The sequence below is a fragment of the Calonectris borealis genome, chromosome 2, assembly GCF_964195595.1.
Source record: "Calonectris borealis chromosome 2, bCalBor7.hap1.2, whole genome shotgun sequence".
NCBI lineage: Eukaryota > Metazoa > Chordata > Aves > Procellariiformes > Procellariidae > Calonectris > Calonectris borealis.
Genome location: NC_134313.1, coordinates 74833382 through 74852817, shown reverse-complemented (window position 1 = coordinate 74852817; position 19436 = coordinate 74833382). Strand labels below are relative to the sequence as shown.

Below are 19436 nucleotides of genomic sequence, written 5' to 3'. Positions count from 1 at the left end.
GCAGTGTTCACGTAATAGGGTTACAGACCTATGGATTTATAGATTGAGCAAGCAAACACAAAGAGGGGAATTGCATGTTGGCTTTTTTTTATGTGCTTGCTAAGATATCTTAAACTGGTCTTTGCTTTCTTTTCTTTAAAACATGATTGTGTTATTTTCTGAGATTATTGGACTTCTGTTATTGATAAAGTATGCCAGGGTCCTTCTGGGAAACATAATCATACAGCAGTGCTGTACTTTTCCCTAGTGCTGATTTTTGTTTTTTTTTTTTTCTTGTAACAGTGAGTCTGATGAGAGTTGTAAGAAACACCTTGGCCGAGTGCTCTCTATCTGGGAAGAAAGGTCTGTTTATGAAAATGATGTATTAGAACAACTTAGGCAAGCTTTGTGTAAGTATTTTGTGTGTGTGTGAAGATTCAGTCTCTTGTTTGAAATATTATTTCTCTGACTCCTCTGTTTGTTTTCATTTAGATGGAGACAGAAAGGTGAGGAAGCGCACATATGAACAGATAAAAGTTGATGAAAATAACTGTTCACCTCGAAGTTCTCCCACTGACCCTCCACAGGTAAAAGCATGTTTATAAAATTCTGTATTTGCATATGGCTTGATACAGAATTTTTCAGTTACTCTTGTTTTTGAATGGTCTCTGTTTTTCATTTTAATGAGGTACTGTTTCTGAGCAAGGGTGACTATAGTGGAAACTCTTCTTCACAGCATTTTATGTTACAAGTGGAGCTAAGAAGTTGAGCATGCTGTAACTTTAGTCAGTTTGACACTAAACCAGAATTATGAATGATATATCCAGCTTTGTCCACATCAGGATTTCTGATTTTAATTCTACATTAATTTCTACAATGTTTTAGGTTCTCATTTAGTTTCCAGGGTGGTAACCAGTAACACGTGTATTAGAATAAGATTGTTATTGGTTTATCAATAAAATATTTCTCAATGTTGCAATCATGATGGTTGGGAAAAGTTCTTGTCTACCTTGCATTGTTATGGCTTTTATAATTCTCGTGGGTTTTTTGTTATGGTACTGCCTGATCTCAAAAGGCTTTTTGTTATGGCAAGGAATGACTGTCCTCAAATAATCACAATTTAGTATGTTTCTCTGTAACAGACATCTGGGCTTCTATGAACATCAGCCCTACTTCCAAAAGAAGTGCACTGATCTAGTCTGATGCGATAGTGAAGCAAAACTACAAGAAAAATAATTTCAAAAATGTATAGTAAAATGAAAGGTACTGTAAAATAATCACTACTGTCAAAAAGAAAAGATTTATAAGTAGTCCTATACCAAGAATATAAATGAAAAATCTATTTTAGGAAGGTGACCTTTAAAACTAAGAACACTGCAGTGTTGTTCTGAGAATTAATGGCATAGTTTGGTTTTGTTTTCATGCTGAGAGGGGATAGAATGTTGCTATAATGCTGATACCATAAATGCTTTTAAACTTACCATCAAATTGATTCCATAAGCTTACTGTGAAATAGTGTTTTGTACTAGGATCTGTTTATTTAAACTAGTTCTCAATCTTGCATGCTTTTTTCAGACCACAGATCTCATTAGAGCATTACAAGAACTAGAAAACGCTGCCTCTGGGGATGCAGCAGTTCATCAGAGAATAGCTTCTTTGCCTATAGAGGTCCAAGATGTGTCCCTGTTAGACAGAATAACAGGTGAGGGTTGGGGATCTGATAACTGAAACGTTGTTCTGAGAACTTAACAGTATATAATGAAATCATGCTTTACTTGTTTTTCTCTGCTTGCTTTTTAGATAAGGAATCTGGAGAGCAACTTTCCAAAATGGTAGATGATGCATGTATGTTGCTGGCGGATTACAATGGCAGGTTGGCAGCTGAAATAGATGATAGAAAACAGCTAACTCGAATGTTGTCGGACTTTCTCCGATGCCAAAAAGAATTCCTTGCAGAGAAAGAACATAAGCTGGAAGTGCGTAATGTTTTGTTTTAGTCCATTCTTCACTAAAGCTTGTTCTTGCAAATGTTTTTAGTTTGCCTAAACAAATTTTTTCTCCGAAGGTAAATATTTAATCACCACTGTAAGGTCTGTGCTTCCAGCACACTTCTAACAAGATTTTTTTTTGTGTGTTCTAAATCTATTAAACCAGCTCAACATTAGGTAATGTTACAACTGTAATCACTTCAGCGTGTCTTTCTGTTTTTTAGCCTATTCAGTCTTCATTATATGTACAGACTTAGTTTTAGTGGTGCAGATAGAAAGTCTTATCTTGCATGGTACAAACTTAATTCTTGGTAGAATATATTTTTTCTTATTCTTTTCATTGTAAGTCTTAGTTATGTATTACATTGTTTAATAACATCCTTTTTGTGAATAGAATTATCTTTCTTGTAGTTGTAGGTTTCTGAAGGCACTTAAAGGATAAGAATTTAATTACTGGTTTCAGCACAACTTTTTAACCTGACTCAAGCATCCATTAAACCCAGTAAAATGTAGTTTTAGGTTCTACAGCGCCTAGCACAGTTGGTTAGCTGCATTTGTAGCACTAGCACCATTAGGACAGGACAAATATTAATAAAAAATCATTAATAAAAGAAGGATGCGGAGTGAACAGCTCATTATGAGTAAACGATCCCCTAAGTTACTCCGTTCTTCACTATTACCAGTCATCTGTTTTCCTTTCCTACCACATAATACTGTCAAGCCTCATATTGAACATCCCATGTATCCTAAATAGGTCCATAATTTCATCTCCATTGCTTTCCAAATCCCTTGTCTCAGCTTTGAGACGTAGGTTCCAGCACTAACTTGGGTATTACAGTAATAGAACTGAAGCTGCATCTTTTTGCAAGGGGAGATAGCTGAGCAGTTACAGTGCCCTGTAACTGCAGCATATGCATGTAGTCCTTACATGGTGTACAAGTTAATTGCTCTTCAGGTTTCACATCGTACAGGCCTGTCAAGAACATTTTCTTCACTCTGTAGTTTCTTTACCCTTTTATAACTTCATAACTTGAGTTCCGATTTTGTGGTGTCTTTGTTCAGGAAAATGCTGTTCACGATGTATCTGAAGTGATCAGTCACATCAGTTGTGTCATTCCTAGACTACTCTTACTTCCTGACTTCCTTCCTTTGCTCTATGCCTCACAGAAAAGCAATTGATGAAGGTTCTTCCTATCAACTTCACTGTGTTTATCCTGGGGGAAGAATATCAACCAACTTCACGTGAGATAGATGCTATGCACGGTAGTGCTGATTGCAGTAGCAGCTGATCCAACTGCACAATGGGACCTGGAAGATTAAAAAACAGGGAGCCTTAAGCTTTTAATCACCTGCCCTACCTTCCCTCTGTGCGAATGTGATGTGTTTGAAGAACAAGTTCCCACAGTACCAGTGTAGGACTGGTTGTCTTGAGACACTCAGTTCGTTCTGTAGATCATTACCAGCAATTGTAATGATAGGTATACAGGCAATGACTTAGTCCTTCAGACAGATTTACACTTCTGTAAAAACAAAAGAGCTCAATTAATCAGAAATTACAAGTGGAGTGCAGCTGTGAACAGATTCCACTCTTGTTGGTTGTTTTCAACAAGTACAAAACAGTTTAATTTCCCAATATTACTAGATCAAAGGGTTCATAGCTGTAAGAGAAAGCGATTGCTTATTCCTAGGCTGTCATGGTCCTTAAAACTGGTTTCTTGGCTGAATTATTTAAACTGTTAAAGAATCTCATTCTAATACAGTACACTTCCAGTTTCAGACTGGTTTCAGAGGTCTTTCTCCAGAAAGCAGGAGCCAGTCTTCAGTATCTGTAGCAGTCTGTTTTAAATAGATGAAGTCCTAGGATGTTGAGGTATACTGTAAGAATGTTTTTAGGCTGATCAGTGTGGTATAAATGCAGATTACTAGCAAAGAACTGTGAGCCAAGATGGTGTCAACCCAAGATACTAATAAAGAGCTATGAGCCAAGAGATTGTAAAGAACGAGAACCTTAAAATCAAGCTTCTAAACTTGTGTTAAGATGAGTGAAGTGACTTTATGCTTATTACCAGTAGTGCCTTTTGATTGGGAAGTGCAGGCTGATAAAAATTCTGCAAGTTTTGAAATGTAAGATCAGGATGTCTTCATGATACTGTCTATAGGGCCAGCTGACTTAGTTTCTCCGTTTTGGTTATTTTTTTTTATTTTTAAGAAATGGCTATCTTCTGATGTAAATACCAAATACTTGTAGCCAGATGCATTTGTTTTCTGAAGCAAGGTCTCTGTTTTTAAAGTCTTGGGAAATACCGTACCTCAGGTTAAGCCTTGCTTCTTGGCTTCTTATTTGAAATAGCACTGGGAAAGGACCTGTCACCTAATTCTTTGAGAATGTATTTCCTGAATTGTCTCTCCCTAGATTTTGCTGCTCAAGTTTAATTTCTGGTGAAATTAATTTGTTCTAGACAAGCTTTTTTCTTTTGTTAGACTTCTGGCTATTGACCTTTTTTGAGTATAACATGATCTCTGGGTTGTAACGTATCAAGTCTTCATTTCTTACTGAATTAGTATCACCCATCTTGTGAGTATATTGCTGAGATCCTACCTTATTGCCTTGTCAAACACCCAGGTATGGTAAGAAACAAGTGGTTGTTTCTTAGTGGAATCTGGAAGTGTTACCTGCTGTTGACCTGGCTTAACAGTATTAGAATTTGAATTCCAGCAAATTCTTGCTAACTTTAAACTTTGCATGGGAGCTTTAGACCTCAATTTGCAGATCTTTTATCTACTGAAGAAAATTTACAGGTAAGTAGCTTTGAATAACCAATCTTTCCATGAGTATTTTTTAAAAATAAGAGTTTCTCTAATAGTTATTTCTAAACAGAAGTGCATGATTCCCATCAAAATCAAGGTAATGTATGCATTAAATCTTGACAGGAAATTTTGACAACAGATAAATAATACGAGCTATCATGTCTGCATCAAAAGCTAACTGTACTGCATAGTAGGTGACTTTCATAAGTCTGCTCTGGGTAAGTAGTGTCATCTTTAACTCTTAAATTGTTTTCTTTAACATCTGTTTAGCTTCTGTTGCAGGTGGTGGACATGGACCTATCTTCTAATGATGTCACCATCCATTAGTACACACATCCTGCTAAAAATAAATTTAAGAATCAAAATCTTGTATTGTCTGTTGTTTTTGAAAACTGAAGAGGAGGAATTCTGTAACTACTCATACCAAACCTCTGCTATTTTCATCTATATTCTCACAAACATTACTGAGTTTATGCCTGAAATGGATAAGTATTTAGCCAGTGTCATTCCTTTTTCTTGAAGATTAAAACTTTCACATGGTTATTCCTAAAACTCACGAGTCCTTTCGGTTAAATCAATCGAAATTCCAAATGCAGAAGTTTGGGTGTTACTTGCATTGAAGCTGCCATTACCAAAAGGAAAGAGCTGTGAAAACAAGACGTTTTCAGACTTTTGCTTTTTAACGTACACTCTAGTTCTTGGGTTTCCATGAACATCAGAAATGAAAAGTGATGGATGTAGAACTTGTCCTTCACAAGCACAATAAAGAACTTTCACTTTATTAATGTACATCTATCTTACATTTTATGTAGGTAACAGAGATGTATTTTATAATTGCTTTTATGCCCCTTTAGAGCCCCCCTCAAATTTAGGATTGTCCTAAAAAGCATTTTCTCTTCGCTTTTGTACGTTTTGAAGTAGTATAAATATTTAAGGTTCAGTGTGCTGTAGCTGTATATAGAAACATTTATTAGGATTTGTAGGTAGATGTGACTCTATCTATTAGAGAAAATGGAACTTATTGCAGAAAGATTTTTGTAGGAACCCTTTTTTCTCAGAACTTTGAGGACTAATACTGTTTCCTGTTTTCTACTCCTTTGGCTGACTCTTCCCTCTCTGCTTCCTCGTTGCATCCGCCTCCTACCTCCCTGTCCATCCCTAGTTTTTGAACAGAAATGTTGGTTGATCTGCTTATCTCACTGAAGGCTGATAAAAAGAGCTTTTTGTTATGCAGGAACAGAGAATTAGGTATACATAAATTAATATCCAGGTGCGCTCATCTCCTTGTGATAAAGACTGTCCTGTAGACGTTCTAGGATTAACGTGGCCTTAAAAATACAGGGATGACATGAACAAGAGAAGTACTTGATGTACTGTTTTTTCATATTGCTTTGCTTTTGCCTTTTCCACAATCTCATTGGTTACAGAGTAAATAGACTCTTACTAAATTTCAAATAAAGGTTTTGATAGTTCAAAATCTTACATGACTTATTTACGAGTGTGGGCAGGGGATCATATGACCTTTTTCTAGAAAAACAAGACGGCCTCCTCTCACCTTCATTTTGATGTTACAGAAAAACGTAGCATCGCTACACTTAGTGTATACTGGATGACCCGCGATAGTGTTTCTATCAACTTACCACTTTAAATTGGGGAACATCTTGTTACTAAATCCAAATTTTTATGAAGGAAATGCTACTCTGGGAGGCCTGCTGTGTTTTAGCAGCTTGCATTTAATTAACACACTTATATTCATGATGTTGCTATCTTGCATTCCTTATTTTCTACAGCTGTATAAACAACATTCATATCCTTACACTCACACATCAGGTTATAATTGTTTGTGGTTTCTTAGCATGTTGAGAGAATATTACATGTTCAATGCACTTTTATTTCACTTACAGCTCAGTATAGCTTGACTAGTCTTCCTGAAGAGTTTAATTTTGTCATGGGATTTTACGGGTAAACAGCAAGCAGTTAGTCATCCCAGTCTGGCTCTGGAGCCAAAGGCACTTTTTTTTTTCTGTTCAGTTCCAGCTTAATGGTTTCAAATGCAGACAAAAATATTAAGCAAAGAATTGAGGGATGGCACTGGTAGAACAGGCCTCTTGTGCTTAGGTTTTGTTTCTCAGTGCAAGGCTGGATTGATACTGTTGTCTACTGTTTCCCTCCACCATGGCCTTTGTGTTATCACAGGGTGTAGTGCTTTCCTTGCTGTTTTTTTTTTACTTTAGAACCTTTATACTTGCCTAGTACCTTTGTATGTCAGCTTCTTTCTTTCAGTGCCAGATGAACTTAGGGTAGCACATTTAGTCATGCTTCATACTTTTCAAGTCTACTTAAAATAATTGGGATTCACTTCTTCATAACTTTGCAGCTGAGCAGCTAAAGTATTTTGCTGAGCTTTGGTTGAAGGTGAGGAAGATTGATTTGTAGCATGAATCCTACACTGCTTTTTGTTATGGGGTGGAGTTTGCAGCATTGTAGGTGATCTACAACTCCCTAAATGTGGCAGCACCATAGTAACTCAAGATAATCTTAAGTTAGAACTGAGCTGTGCTGTAGCTGCTGCTAACAGTACAATGATTACAGAACTGGTAGCTGGGAAGTATCAGGAAGTGGGCAATAAGGTTCATCCATACTCGTCAGGACTGTTCTGAGTATTTTAAGATCTTTGATAATGCTTGGCAGCAGAAGACTCTCTGTAAGTAGTGATGCCAAACAGACCATGTTGTGTGGTCTCTTGACATGATGAACCATCACATTCATTTCTGTTAAGGATTACAGCTTCAAAATTGAAGCTGGGTTTACGATGCTTCCAGTTCAGGGAGTATATGACTTCTAGTGAAAGAGGTGTTTGAATTGATCCACGTATTCTTGGGCTGAGGGGAGCATGACTGTGGATCTCTTTGTAATAAAAAAGGGAGGAGAGCCTTTGCCAGAATTACTTACTTTCTTTTGTGGGCCAATTTCAAGTTAACTTTCACTTTTTCAGAGAAATGTATGTAGCTCTTAACCATCAGGAGGGAAATGTAGGCTAAGGATCTCTAATGGACAGATTCTCTTCATTCTAGTTCTCCCTATCCTACCCTGTACGAAATGGAATATCATTCAGAAACAGGCCCCTATGCGTAGAGATTTGTGTAGATCGATTCAAAGCCCTTGCTCATATGTTGACTTTGAATGACCATTTGAGATGCTTTATGTAGTGTAAATGCTCTATTCATCTTAAAGTTGAGTTGCACAGTGCAAGTCCTTTAGTGAATATAGGCTCTGGGGGTTTTGTGTTTCTTTTGTAAAAAGAAAAACAAAACACACCCCCACCCCCTCCAAAAGAAAAAAAAAAAAAAAGAAAACCCCAACCAAACTTCAGTAAGCTCAGTAGTTTGGATTATCTCCCTGAAGATGACTGGGGAGAATTAAGCAATCACTGCAATACTCATCTCTCCTTAAGGTTTATTAGGTTAGAAGTTAAAGAATGTGAGGGGATGTTTAAAATGAGACACAGGTTGCGTTGCCTATCTGCAATAGTAGTAGGCTTGCTAAGCATGTTTTTAAATGTGGTTGTTCTTTTGTTTCCAAAATGAGCATTTTTTTCAGTGGCAGGAGATACAGTTGTAAAGGCCAAGTTTTGTAGAAGTAATTTGCTGCACTTGAGTGGAGAACAGCAGCCCTTATGTCAAACACAGCAAAGCAAAGTCAAGTGGTCAGTGCATTTTGTTCCTCTGTGCTATACCCATTTTATGAGAATAATGCTTATTTGCCCCATTTCTTATAACAAGCTTATAACCTCTCTGTACTTCAGCAATAAATATCCCTTTTCTTATATTGTGACTTAACGACTGCAGCCTCAGATACCATGGTACATAGTTTCTCAATTTGTACCTGAAAGTATTAGACTTCAGAGCTCTATGTTGTCATTCAGAGCAACAGAAACACTTGAAGACTTCCACTTTCTAAATTGAATTACCAGATATTTGAGTATAAATCCTGGTTTTTCTAACAGGTTGGGCAGGTTGTATGTTGTACTTTCCTCGTCCTTGTAAAATAAGTATAACCTTTTGCTTCAGTTCATCATGTTTTAAAGCATCACTTGTCACACTGAAGATGCTCTTGTTTTTGAAACAGGGTAATAAAAAATGTTACAACTTTTGTATTTATAAAACTTTTTACCAATTTCACCCTTATTATTTGTGAAGGGTGGGTTTTTTTAGCCTTCATTCTGCAGCTTGCCCATTACTTTTTATTTGAAAGGGGGGAAAAAAAAAGAAAATACAAGATACCATGTACTTTAATCTAATACCCTTGACGTACCTTTTGAATTCCTCCTCATAAAAATACCGAGAGAAGATACTGGTCTTATCTAGGTAGGACTTGCTGTTTTTCATGAGACTTTTAGACAGAATATTCCTGGCTGTTGCAAGCCAAAAACTTGATACTGTTAACCAAAATGAGTGGATCTATTTGTGTCATCCTCAGAAGAACAAGTTTTGCAGGTATGTAATGGATTCAGTTTTTGTGCAAACATCTGAGATGATGGGAAATTGAAAACTGAATAATCAGTGCTCTATCTAGAACTTCTTAAGTTTTTGAAGGACAGCTGTAGATTGGCAAGTGACTTCATCTGGTGCTTTCTGCAGTAGATGTTCCCTTTGCTTTGATCAGATGTTTGCTGGAATTAAAAAAAAACACAACTGAATATAAGAAATGGATGTAAGAAATATTGAAACTGTAGCGCCTATTTATGTCAGTAGTAGCAATGTAGTTTCTCAAGTTAAGACTACACCTTTTCTACAAACCTTAATTTCCCACAGTAATATTGTTGTTGTAGACTTTTTAAAATTCTGATGTTTGTGTCACTAGACATACTAAATTTCAAGAACATATTTTTTAAATCTGTTTTGTGAATACAAAGTCAGCAGAACTGTAAACCTGCTTGTATCCCTCCTGCAACTAGAAACTTGCTTTTGGAATTGTTATTTGTTGAAGCAACTGTAAACTCTAAATAGAAACCTAAGACTACACTGGAATAACAGGTAGTAACTACACAGACTAAACATTGGGCTTTCTCACTCAGTTTGAGAGTTACAAAGGGTACATTTATAATCTAGTTTCAAAAAGAAACTGCAGGTTGTGGATGGAAAGGAAGAGGGAAAGGAAGCTATCAGAAAGCGCTGCTCCACAATTTGAGATGGCTTGTATAAACAAACTGAAGAGAAATCTGTTGCTTTAGCTAATGTCTTCTGGTAGTTTTGTTTAACAGGAAAATAAGTCCATGTATATTCGAAGATAATTGTGTTCGACTCAAATGCTGTGCTCCTTCGTGTTCTCTTTAAATTGTGTCCTAATTAAAGCCTGTGTCATTAAGCTGATACTCAAAAGTTACACTTGGAAAATTTTTCTGCTATCATTAAGATCCAGAAACTTTATTATAAATGTTTTGGTCTAACAAGCTTCTATATGAAGTTAAAAGGAAGCACCAAATTCAAGTTACTGTTTACTATGACCTATACTGGTAGTTAGATTTTTTCGCTGCATTTCTGATAATGATTTGGCTGGTTGGTTGGAAGGGCTGACAAGAAGTGCTTCTAGGAATCTCTGACAGAAGAAAGAAGAGGAATGGCTAGAACATCAGCTTGCTTTTCCTCTCAGCCTTGCTGAAACAACACAAAGCAGATTTCATTCTCTGTTACAAACTTTTGATGTTTCCACTTAAAACCAGTGTAGCGTTAGCCAAAAAAAGTGATTTGCGTGAAATCTAATGCAAAATGTAGTAGCAGTCATGCATTTGCGGACAGGGCTGATACCTTTTTGAAGAATTTGAATGTGCGCGGCAAGGAAACAGTCTACAAGTGGGCAACAACTAGCTGTTTATGAGACAGCATTTAAAGAAGATTTGCATCCAGTGTAGTTACTGTAGATCTTGGGCAGAGTGCTCATATTTACCTGTGTCCTCACATATAGATAGGAAAATAATTCATCTTCTTCTGTAATAGTCTGAGGCGGCAAATATTTTCAGAGCCTGTTAATGAAATAATAAATTACCTTTTCTTATTAGTTGTGTTTTAATGTCAGCATAGGGAAAAGTCTGACTGGAAGAAATGTTAACTGGCACAATAATTAGTAAGTATAGGTGATATCTTTATGACAAAAACCTGTTTGCATTTTTTAAAAAATTGTATTAGGAGTGAAACATTCTTGTTTTAGAATATGTCAACATTTTGTGGTATGTAAGGACAGTGCGCTTTCCATGGTTTTTGTTTTGGGTTTTTTTTTTTTTAAACCCAGAGCTTGAATTGAAAGTCATCTCTTACTAAGTCCATCAGTTATGGGTAAAATATCACTGAAAATAAGAACAACATTGAAGAATTCATGTGAATCTTGCATGACTGAGATAAAGGGTCATTTTTAGTTTTAATAATTCCATTGTCAAATCAAAATGATTTGAGTTCATATGAATCAAAATGAATGAGATCATAGTTGAGCTTCTTTAATCAGGCACCAAAACTATTCTGTTTCCCGAGTTTAAATTCCTGTAGTGGTACTACTAAACTAGTCACAAGACTTACTGTTACCATTTCAGACATCTTTTACAATCCGTATGCTCTTTTCAAGCAGCTACTGATGATCTGAAGGACACCTTCAACTTTTCTGTTAATTATAAATTCTCCATCTGCAGTTCTTAGTAAAGGTATAAGTAAGTAGACAAACATTAGCCAACAGGTAGAGTTTTAACACATCAAGGTAGTGAGGTCTTTTTTGACCAGTAGCTCTCCAGTGTACTTCTTTTTAGGTAACCTCTGCTAATTGCCTAAGTAGCAGATCATGGAAGTTAGCAGCTTCCATATATTTTCAGCTAAGGCTAAACGTAGAGGGCAGAAATACTATTCAGTAGGACTCAAAGTGAAACTAAATTTTATAGATCAAAAACATCACACTTGCACCAATGTATAAGTCAGTATAGCAAGCCTGGGGAATTTTACTTCAAAAAATAAAATCCAGACATTTTATAAAATCAGCTACTCCTGGTTCTTAAAAAGAGCTCAAAGAAGAGTAGGCAACCTCATGGAGCAGCAGGCCAAGAGCCCCAGCTGAGAAAAGATGAAAACTGTTAGGGAAAATAATGCTTCCCTTAGATGGGCTGTTGCTGAAAATCCAGTTCTTAAAAACTGTCTTTGTCTTTCTGTTAAAGCACACAGGTGAAATACAGATTTCTGAATAATGTTTCCTTTCAGCTAGAAGCAACTGTAGTTTAGTTAATACTGGCCTGATTCTGAAAATTAATCTCAAAAAATAATTATAGCCTTTTTCTCTGGAGAAGCCAATGTGGAAGGCTTACCTCCATACTGAAACACACACACGATGTGTGTACTCTGAATCAAAATACTGAGGGGGGAATGGGAGGAAGAGAACTGCAGGGCTTTTGCACAATGCTACAGCTACCTGGTAGAAGTGCTTGTTCTTGTGTTGGTTGGAATTGGAAGCTGAGATTTATGATCACATGTATGTTATACACACACACACACACACAAACTCTTATTTCTTTTTTTTTTCCTAGCATCTTATTTCAAAATGTGGTGTCTTAGAAGCTGGATTGTTTTCTTCATACCTAGATTTCCCTGATTGAGTGGGGTATATTACAGGTGTCCGAGGGGGAAGGGGGGTGGGGGGGAGGCAGGGAGAAGAACATGGACGCTATGGATTAAGAACGTGGTTGAGGACAATGTGAAAACACCGGCTCTCATTATTGACTGTCCCTTGAAGCTGTATGCATTAGTTATTCTGGGGGCTGTAATGGGGCAATTGGGAGATCTATTTCAGCAGCAGTGAGGAAACAATGTATTCCACATCTGTTGTGCTTGCCGAGAATTAAGTTTCTTAGCTGGGGAGAAATGGAGGGAGTTCTTTGTCACAGGAGTGCTCACCGTCACCCGATAAGCGTGTAAGGTGGTCCTTACACTTGCTTTAAAATCTAATTCTAGGCCAAAGGAATGGCCAGAGTACATTTACTTCTGCATTCAGGCTGAAACAGTTGCGATGTTTTTCAGTTCTGCCAAAAGTAAAAGAATACTGGAATAGTCTACTTTGGAGTTGTTGGTGAAGTTTTTCCACTGCCAAAATCTGGAATGCTGTGGACTAAAAATGATGGAAATAAGGAGAAACAGAATACAGGGAAACAACTCAGGATGATTTATAAATCCTGTAAGTGAACTCCATGTTGTCTTGGAATTTCATTCTACTAATGTAGTATAAAGATGTATCTCTAAGATAATGAGTGCATTAAGTTGACTTGATTAGAGGGAGCAGAACATCTTTCTAACACTTCTCAGCTACTGCTGGCAGTGATTGGCGGAAGAGGAGAGAGTGAATTGCTGTTACAGAAGGCTTATAGGTATTGTGTTAGTCTGATGTCCTGGGAGACTTGACTGTTGCAGTTATGCTGCCAGTCTATCAATTCTTTCATTTGAGAGGGAAATAATCTTAATAATTAAGTTCCTTAAAAGTTTGATAAAATTAGTTTTGTGAGTAAGTGGATAGAAGAGAGGCCCAAACGAATGCTTCAGTAGCTCTTCTCCCCTCAGTCTGCTATCCGGTCAGCCTGTGTAGCATGGAACCAGCCATAACCTCCACTGCTCTTTGCCACAATAGTTGGGCAATGTAGAAGACATCAAGGGGTATCGGGATGGGGAGGGGAGAGCTGGAGGGGGCACACTGGGTGGGAGTTGCTGTGGGATGGAGTTGGGACGTTTAGCCGTTTGTTTATGGGAGTCAAATAGCATCACCATTCACTGAACATCCTTCTACCACTGTGCTGCCTCATCTTGAGTAAATGGTACTATTGAGGGTGTAAAATATTTCCATGTGGTAATAGGGTTGAAACAGTATTTCTCTGAAAGTATTAGTCTGAAGAGCCAGTGTTTTGAGCTGCTCTCTCCAACATCACTAGCTGCTTTATTTTCTTGCCTCATTCACTATTAGATTAAGTTATTGTTTGTTTTTCACAAAAGCACCTTTCTGTTTAATTTTTTTCATCTGTGAAATTGACCTCACAGCAGGCTCTAAATTCTCAGTGGTTTGGTAATATAAAAATATATTACGAATTCAAATTGATTAAAAAAAACCCTTTTGCAGAGTTATCAAATAAAGTACACTGCTCCATCAAGAAAATGAAGAAAAATCTGCTGTCATAACTTTTTCAAACTGAAGAAGAGCTTCAGTATTTGAAATGGGATGGTACATATTTAAATGGGAATATTTGGAACAACTTTGAGTGTAAAAAAAGGAATTTTAGTTACTTGTTTTTCCACACTTTTATACTTCCAAATTTAAAAAAAACCCACTTTTTTTAAAGCCAATGAGGATGGTATTTTTGAGGGGCATAGGCAGGAGAGGAATATACTGTGACTTTTTAGGCAGAAAATTTAGTGAACGTAAGAGACAAATATGTCTTATATTTTTGTGAATGGACAAAATAAGGACTCTGAGGAGATAAATTACTGTTAACAGCGTTATCTGGCCCCAGCCTTATCTCCCTGAATCAGACTGGTTTCTCTGTGCAAAAAAGATCAGTTCTCTCTCCATAGCTGGGTTTGTTTGCCATAGCGTACACATCATTTGTAAGTGGGGGTGAGGGAGGATCCTGAGAAGTAGGAAGAATGCCACATGCTTTTTAAAATAATTGTAGAAGTTACAGTAGATGTGCACCAGAGGGCTGGAATATTAATCAGTATTTTGTGATTTAGCACAAGTCCTGAAGTATTTGAAGCTATTCTGTGAGTCTTTGATTTAAGTGTAGGCCAGTGTCAACAAATAAATAGAAATCACTGTAAAATTAAGCCTTTGATCTTCCTGCAAGTTAAACGTTTCCCTCTGTGTTTTGTTTGGTTTTTTTTTTCCTCCTCCCCATGCATCCAAACCAGACTTTTGTATGCTGCTCCATCTTTGAGGCCCTGTAAACCAAATGTGGAGATTCAGTTTTGCAGTCAGCACATGCAATGATTTTAAAGCTCTGCTGCATGCAGAGGTTTGGGGGTAGGAAATGCGTAGTGGCTGCTTTGTTAGTTATTACATTGCAAAAGAGACAGTGTCAAGTTTTGAAAGAGACAGAATTGAAAGTTGGAGATAAGCATTTGAGCTTTGAGTTCCACCATTGAAAAGATTTTTGTTTTGAAGTCATTTCTGAAAATAGCACATTAACAACGTCAAAAATAGCAATAAAACAATGTGAAGAAGGCTGGAGAAGCAAGTTTTACATCTGACTGTGGTCCTAGAGGTCAAGTAGATACTTACTTTGCTCTAGTTCCTCAAATGTTAGGTTCTCATTACCCCTTTCCATTCCTAATTCTGTATTTCTTTTCATCCCTTCTTTCTCTTCAGTCAATAGCATTCAGATAAGGTTCATTTTACTCTGACCGGAATACTTCATAAATACCTCATTCATCAGACAGCAAAGGAGGTAGAGGGACAACATCGTTTGTTTGTTCCAGAGTTGTGCCTGTAAACAAGTTCTTGGATTTTATGTGGAGCGCTGAGCTCCTTGTAACTTCTCTAAAAACAAGCCTCAGAGCCGTCCTGATCTCAATAAATGTAAGCCCTTTGATCGTGAAGACGGTAGACGGCAGAAGACTGAGCAGATGGTATAACTCCCCCAAGTGTTACACTTGGCAATGTTTCAAACGCACAGTTTTAATGTAATTTATTTTGAGGTTGCTAGTAACTACCAGAGTAGGAGGAATGATTCTGCAAGGGCAGTAGATAGGAAATAATTTCCTGCATCACATCCTGATTCACTATTTGTAATCTGACCCATCACTTTATTTCTTCTTTTCTGCACTATCACTTACTCTGCTTTCTCCTCAAACCATGGTCACTAAGAAAACACTGAGAACGTTGCATTCGTATAGAATCTCCTCTTCCTTTCCCTCCCTCCACCTCATCTTTGCTATCCTACACATCAAGACTCAAGTGAAGCTGAAGCTGGTGCTATTTGTTGCCTAAGAGTTCAGAGTATCAAGGTGAAACCTGGTTAAATTCTAGATGTATTCTAGAAACATCATAAAATCTCCCATTTTAAGTTTTCTCCCATCCTGTTTTCTGATGGAGATAATTGACATCTATCAGCCATAGTGAACCGTGGTCAAAAGGTGGTGGCTCGCTATAAGGTCAGTATATTTGATAGATAAATTGAGCGAGCTGTGCCATCATTGTACCAACTTTATTCTGCAGTATTTGGCCTCCCAGATACTGATAATCCTTTGGCATCCAGAAGACATCAGGGGTTTAGTTAGACTGAGATTTGATGGGTAGCTTCCAGCCGTATCTTTTCAGTCTTTCTCTCATCTATGATTCCATAATAATCAATGTAAGCAACAGATACTGCACGAGTGCCAGTAAATCATGTTTTCCTCTTTCCCCATTTTCTGCCTTCTGCCTTAGGAAAACTTTTTGGTGGTGGTGGTGGCAGCGATTTTTGTTGCTGCTGTTGTTTTTTAAACCAGTGCTACATTAAACAACCTTTAGTTTTAAACGATTTAGATCTAGAAGCTGTACCACTGTAATTAGTATAGCATACACTGACTGTTCAGCAAAACAATTTAGCGTGCCATCTTGAAAGCCAGGCATTTCTTGTGCTCGCCGTCACAGGTCATGTAGTGAATTGAGTGCCATTTCCAGTAGAGAAACCCATCATTTGGCATAGGATGATATTAGATGCAACCTCTGTAGAGAGAATTAAATTCTGTCTATGTGTATACTATGTGTATATAATTTGCTCTCTTGGCCATAACACTATTACTGTGCTTAGCTGTGGCATTATCTGAAGATGTAGGAGTGGAAAGTCTATAATATTCTTATCTGTGGAAGAAATCAGGTGTTCTTGCTGAGCAATGTTGTCTCAAAGCCTTTTTATCCTAAGGCTGAAAGATCGTGGAATAAAGCACAAACAGTGATGCAGGTACAAACCTAAAGCAGAAAGTACAGTCACTATGCGCTGGTCTGGTTCTGGGGAACCTGCATGAACTTTTTCAGACAACACGTTCCTCTTAAGAACTAATAATTCCTGATTTTCTGGATTTCTCCTTGTGCAATAGTGCTGCCTTAGAACAGAGACAGCAGCAAGAAATTTAACGTGACTGGGCTATCCTTCAGAAAGTAATCTTTAAACCACTACTCTTTTGGTTTCCTGACTAGCTTCTCACCTGTAATTTATATGGATTGTCAATGCATTCTCTTGCTGCAATGCCTGTAAGCGAAGGTCATCCTAATGCCATTGAAAATGTAATGGGCTGTTTCTTGTACCCATATTCTCAGTATTCCTAGAAGGAAGCACCTTGAAACTTCTTTTTTTTTACCTTCTGGCTGACTAGTGTCTTCTGCCTTATGCGGAGAGAAGAATCCAGGCCAGTTTTGTGGAACAGAGAGATCTTCCTTTATTCCCAATCCATACTCCAGTAGAGCTGTTACACTTGAGTCCTAGAGGGGTGCTGCTTTATTATCGGGCTGATCAGTGTTACTAAGATTGGACTCCAAAGGATAATGCAACTGCTTTCAAGCCAGGTAGTTGAAAATTGTTGTTTTGATGTATATGCAAAACATAAAATGATTATTAGCATATTTTTTTTCAAATCTTACAGTTCAAGATAGAAAAGCTTCCTGTCACTGTGCTGACTAGGAGCATCTCGTTTATTCCGTTCGTGTCCTCTGTGCTCTATGTATGCGTGTACAACTTGGCAAATATCCTAGACCCAAATCCTTGAAGCCATGCTGGGTAACAGCCACTCTAGTCAGTGGGAAATTAATGTTCTTTTCATACAAGATGATCAGAAAAATTGTACACACTCAATAGCAGCTGTAGGTTTTAACTTTATGCTTCTGTTAAACAGTAAGCAATAATTCTTAGGCATCTGAGGATAATTCCGTATGTGGGCTGTAGAATAATCTTGATCACTTGAACTTCAGTTTTGGAGTTACCTGTAAGTATTCATCGTCTTCTGGTGTCTGAATAGCAAACATCCAGTTAGGTAATAACTAAAAGAGCAGGAGATTTCACAGAAACAATACTTTAAAATACCAAAAGCAATGAAGAGAGGGATGTATAATCAAGATTTTAGCTATATTCAGTTATAAAATGCTGAGCACAAGCTCCAGATTTGCATCTTTCAATGTAATTGATAAAGGCTTAGCATTTAAATATGTGTTTGTTAATTTAAGAAATCATAATTGTATTATGTGATTTAAGATTTGAAGCAAATTTATTTTCTGCATGTAAGCCAGTGCCCCTGTTTCAGTAGGAGAAAGTTGCTGGAAAATACTGAATGTCATTAAAGCTCCAATAAAAACAAAGCTATCGGTGGAAAACGTAAACGCACAGATGAACTGTCGTGAGGGACAGCAGGCAGGCTCTCCGTGCTGCAGTGGGAGGGAGGGATACTGTGCAGTTCTGACCACTCCGCGAGGGCCAAACTTTCATTAAAACAATTTTCACAGGAGACATGTTTTACACAGCCTGCAAAATGTTTAATGGCAAAAAAGCTTTCTTGTATGCTGTGGCATACAGACTTATTTGTTAAAGCATGTTGCCCACTTTTTCATGGCACGTGTGTGTTTAACAGTACTTTTTCTTCCAATATTTGAGTACCTAGCATGATTTTATGCTATATCACACAGCTTTTGCCATGTTGCATGATTAACTTTCTCCTCCAAAGTTCAGTTGATCTGGAAAAGTAATGAAATATGCCCTACACAGTTGCAGATTTCAACCTACATATGAATGACTGTGGGGAGGGTTTTTTGGGGGGTTTTACTTGGCACGTTGTCTTGACTCTCTTGATAACATAGCTGTGAGCAAGTCGCTTTCCCAGAACAGTGGCAAAAGCATGCTTTTGTAGTTTGTTCTTTTTAGCTGTGAAAGAGGGGGACAGTTGTGCTCTCTCTGCACTATCAGCAATTACTTGCCGTCTCTCAGAGGAGGCTCCTCTTGCTATGTTGTTGCAATATCGAGGACATGCTAGAGCTGGGTGGGAGTCACTGAGGGATTTATTTGGGCTGCTAAGCCCCTTCAGCTTGCGGTGCCTGGCTAGCTTGGGGTTTTTTTGCTCGCAGGTGGGTTTGCAGGGTGCCAGTAGAGAAATTACCTTTTGCTTTACAAGGCCAGCCCTTTAAAAAAAAATTTTTTTGAAAGCATGGTGACTTTTACAGTCACTCTTTAAGACTATCTTAAGTTTGGGTGCAAGTCTTTACATTTTACTATAAGTCATGGTTAAATTATAAATCATTTACCATAAGTGTACCTTGGATTTAGTGCTGTTCATTGTCATATGCTTCCCCTCCTACATGGGGGAAATGTTGCCCTTTTGCATGACAGTTGCACTGCAGAGTGAAAGCAAAGTGCCTACCCAGGCCTAATACTCGAGCCCTCATAGCAGGCTGGAAACATAATACCATATATGTTCTTCATAAACACTTCCTCTGCCCCGCAACTGATCACGTCCAGCAGACCAGAAATCTTAAAACATGTCCTGGCAGGCTGGTTTTGCTGTGCCCGCCAGTCGATCCAGCTTTTGCCTGAACTTCAGCTGCAGGTTCAGACCTGCTGGTTTTGTTTCCTGTGATGGAAGTCCCAGTCATCAGATGCTAGGCGTAGTTTATTTTTATTTTTTCTTT

General features: G+C 37.7%; 1 protein-coding gene across 5 annotated transcripts in view; it reads left to right on the top strand.

The window, feature by feature from the left end:
• Positions 1–19436, top strand: part of RPRD1A (regulation of nuclear pre-mRNA domain containing 1A) — a 45616-nt gene that overhangs the window by 11130 nt on the left and 15050 nt on the right. For 2 of the 5 annotated variants that reach the window (XM_075142367.1, XM_075142365.1), the window contains exons 3-6: positions 283–389; positions 472–566; positions 1555–1681; positions 1780–1955. In XM_075142367.1, the coding sequence (XP_074998468.1) occupies positions 283–389; positions 472–566; positions 1555–1681; positions 1780–1955 (505 nt within the window). Of the gene's footprint in view, positions 1–282; positions 390–471; positions 567–1554; positions 1682–1779; positions 1956–3134; positions 5141–19436 lie in introns of those variants that run through there. The other 3 variants (XM_075142369.1, XM_075142368.1, XM_075142370.1) reach the window with 3 other exon arrangements.